Here is a 2500-nt window from a genome sequence, read left to right as displayed (position 1 = left end):
ACTTGCATTTTGGATTTTTGAAACGAGCCTTAAGTACTGCATTCTCAACATTTGATTGGCTCATCATCAAAGCAGAGCTATCAATTAACACAAGAGGTCTTTGCTCCCATGCTTAGGGTTTTCCCAGGAAAAAACTGTCAGTGTTCACTTGGTGCCACAGTGGCACATAAAAACATCATTTTAAGTAGAATTTTAAGTATAAAAGGTTTTATGCTTTTGGTGGCTGGATATTGAGGACCATTACCCACAGTAAACTTACAGATATGAGCATAATTAGTGAGTCTTTGGTTGATACCCAATGTGCCCTTAAATAATTTTCATTAATTTTGGATGAGGCGTGGCATAAATTGGTATGGAAATTATGCAGATCGAGGAGGAGCTTATGCGACGAGGCCGTTGGCTAGGAGACATCCATCGAGATCTGCCTCATTTATCAGACATCATACAAATGCAGAATTAAATAATTTTATTGTTGGTAAGCTTTGAAAAGTGTGCCGCTGCAGTTGTCAAAAGAAAGGAAATGCATGAAAGATTAAAAAAGGAATAAAAGGATTTAAATGGCGGACTAACTACTCTTCCGGTCCTCTTGTTTAGTTTCAGTTCACTCCTCTGCAGAAAGCTGAACACTGCAATCATCAGTCGATAATTCAGCTGCTTCTGGACCATGATGCAAAACCAAGTTTTCAGCAACCAGTAAGTTATTAATATAATTTGTCCGTTTCCTTGAATTACTTTGTACAACAAGGCAATAACGTAAATTATGCGCGGTAATGTAATGTCTTTACCCTTGTTGTTGGGGTTCCTTTCTTTTTTTCGGTGGGCGAGGGGGTGGATTGGGGCAAGGAATGACAAGCACTCTTCAATATGTAACGAGGATTCAATGAGCTAAATTCCATAAATGCCCTATGTATTCCCCTGAGGCATTTTTGTTATCAGGCGTTATAAGCTAATAGCATACAAAACTACCGTACGCACTATCGATTTCGAAATAAATGCAACTCACTTAAAAAAAGATTGTGCAGCCGCCTGATACAAAAAACCACAACAACCAATGCGAACGTACTCCCCAGCCAATTGCAGGTGCACCAACCTCTTGGGAGGGAGTTTGGAAGAGGTGATTAAAATATATATCAACTTTAATGAACATAATTTCCATGGTAAAGATAAGCTTTTGAAAGTTCGAGAGTTAATTTGGTACATGAGCTGTCCATTGTACGCTAGAACTGTAACAAGTTCAAAACCCCCGTGTTTGAATAAAGTAGTGTGATGTGTGTGACGTATGCTACAACAGCAGGATTATGTACCAAGGGAGCAAACATTCCTTATCTACCAATAAGAAAATCTTTGCGTTCTATGTCACTGCTGCTTAGAGTTTAGTTCCGCTGAATGTAAATACATCACTTAAGATAAAACCTTTCCGTCTTAAATTAATGTTTCAACTAAATTCAAACCATGAAATGGAGATGGTCAACTTAGATGCATAAAAATGGTTGTCCCCTAAGGGGAAAGTAATGTCATTTAAGAGGCAATGTCATTTAAGAGTAATGTCATTTAAGAGGCAGGCTTGCGTGCGTGTTGTTATCCGTGGCGTAGTACTGTCGTAACCAAGTTAATCGATGTTTAACACATTTTGTTGCAGCTGAGTCTTAGGACATTCGCAAAGGAGGCTTTTTTGCGTACGGACAGCCATTCGGGATTTAATGTACTTCAAGCAGTTGTCTTACAAGGAGACTATGACAGTGTTTACAAAGCAAGTACCCTTCTAGATAACTTTGTGGAGCAAATGAAATGCGAAACAATAAGTAATAACGCGTCTATTTTCCGAGGAAAAGCAGCAGTTGATATTCTATCATCAGCTATGGCTTGGAGAAAACCACGCTATACTGATATTGAAAAACTATACAGAAGATTGGTTGGGATTGACGAAACAGTAAATGAGCTGCACTCGTGCGCCAAGAGTGGCGATGTAGAAAAGGTGATTGAGCTCGTTTTGAATGACGGTATTGATGTCAATGTCGCTGCAAAGAGCAACATCACACCATTGCTGTTGGCGAGTGCGATGTCCTCTGGTGTGTTAATCAAGACCCTGATTGATCTTGGTGCAGACGTAAATGCTCAAACAGCCCCAGGTAAAGAGGGACCTTTGGTTTTTGCAGCTTCTAGCAATAATTACATGGTGGCTAGAGTGCTTTTGGAGCATAGTGCTGATGCGAATATTAAGGATCTGTGGGGGATAACACCTCTTTATAAAGCAGTCATGCAGAAGAACGTACCTCTTGTCGAGCTATTGCTTGAAAACAAGGCGGATGCAAATATTCAAGACTGGGTGAGAGAAACACCTCTACACAAAGCAGTCATGCGGAAGGATGTACCTCTCATCAAGATATTGCTTGAAAACAAGGCGGATGCGAATATTCAAGATCGTAGGGGAGAAACACCTTTTCAAAAAGTATTCACCCAGACAGACGTACCTCTGATCAAGCTTTTGCTTGAAAACAAG

The 2500-nt window shown here is 40.0% G+C and overlaps 1 protein-coding gene across 1 annotated transcript in view; it reads left to right on the top strand.

Moving 5' to 3' along the window:
- LOC137984276 (serine/threonine-protein phosphatase 6 regulatory ankyrin repeat subunit B-like) overlaps nt 1–2500 on the top strand; it is a 28894-nt gene that overhangs the window by 23208 nt on the left and 3186 nt on the right. Inside the window, exons 11-12 of the mRNA XM_068831394.1 lie at nt 595–693; nt 1640–2500. The exon at nt 1640–2500 is cut by the window's right edge and continues 3186 nt beyond it. Of these exons, the coding sequence (XP_068687495.1) occupies nt 595–693; nt 1640–2500 (960 nt within the window). The remainder of the gene's footprint in view (nt 1–594; nt 694–1639) is intronic.

Source organism: Montipora foliosa, chromosome 14 (assembly GCF_036669935.1).
Source record: "Montipora foliosa isolate CH-2021 chromosome 14, ASM3666993v2, whole genome shotgun sequence".
Classification (NCBI taxonomy): domain Eukaryota; kingdom Metazoa; phylum Cnidaria; class Anthozoa; order Scleractinia; family Acroporidae; genus Montipora; species Montipora foliosa.
Note: the sequence above shows the minus strand (reverse complement) of the source record. Positions and strands in the feature narration are given on the sequence as shown.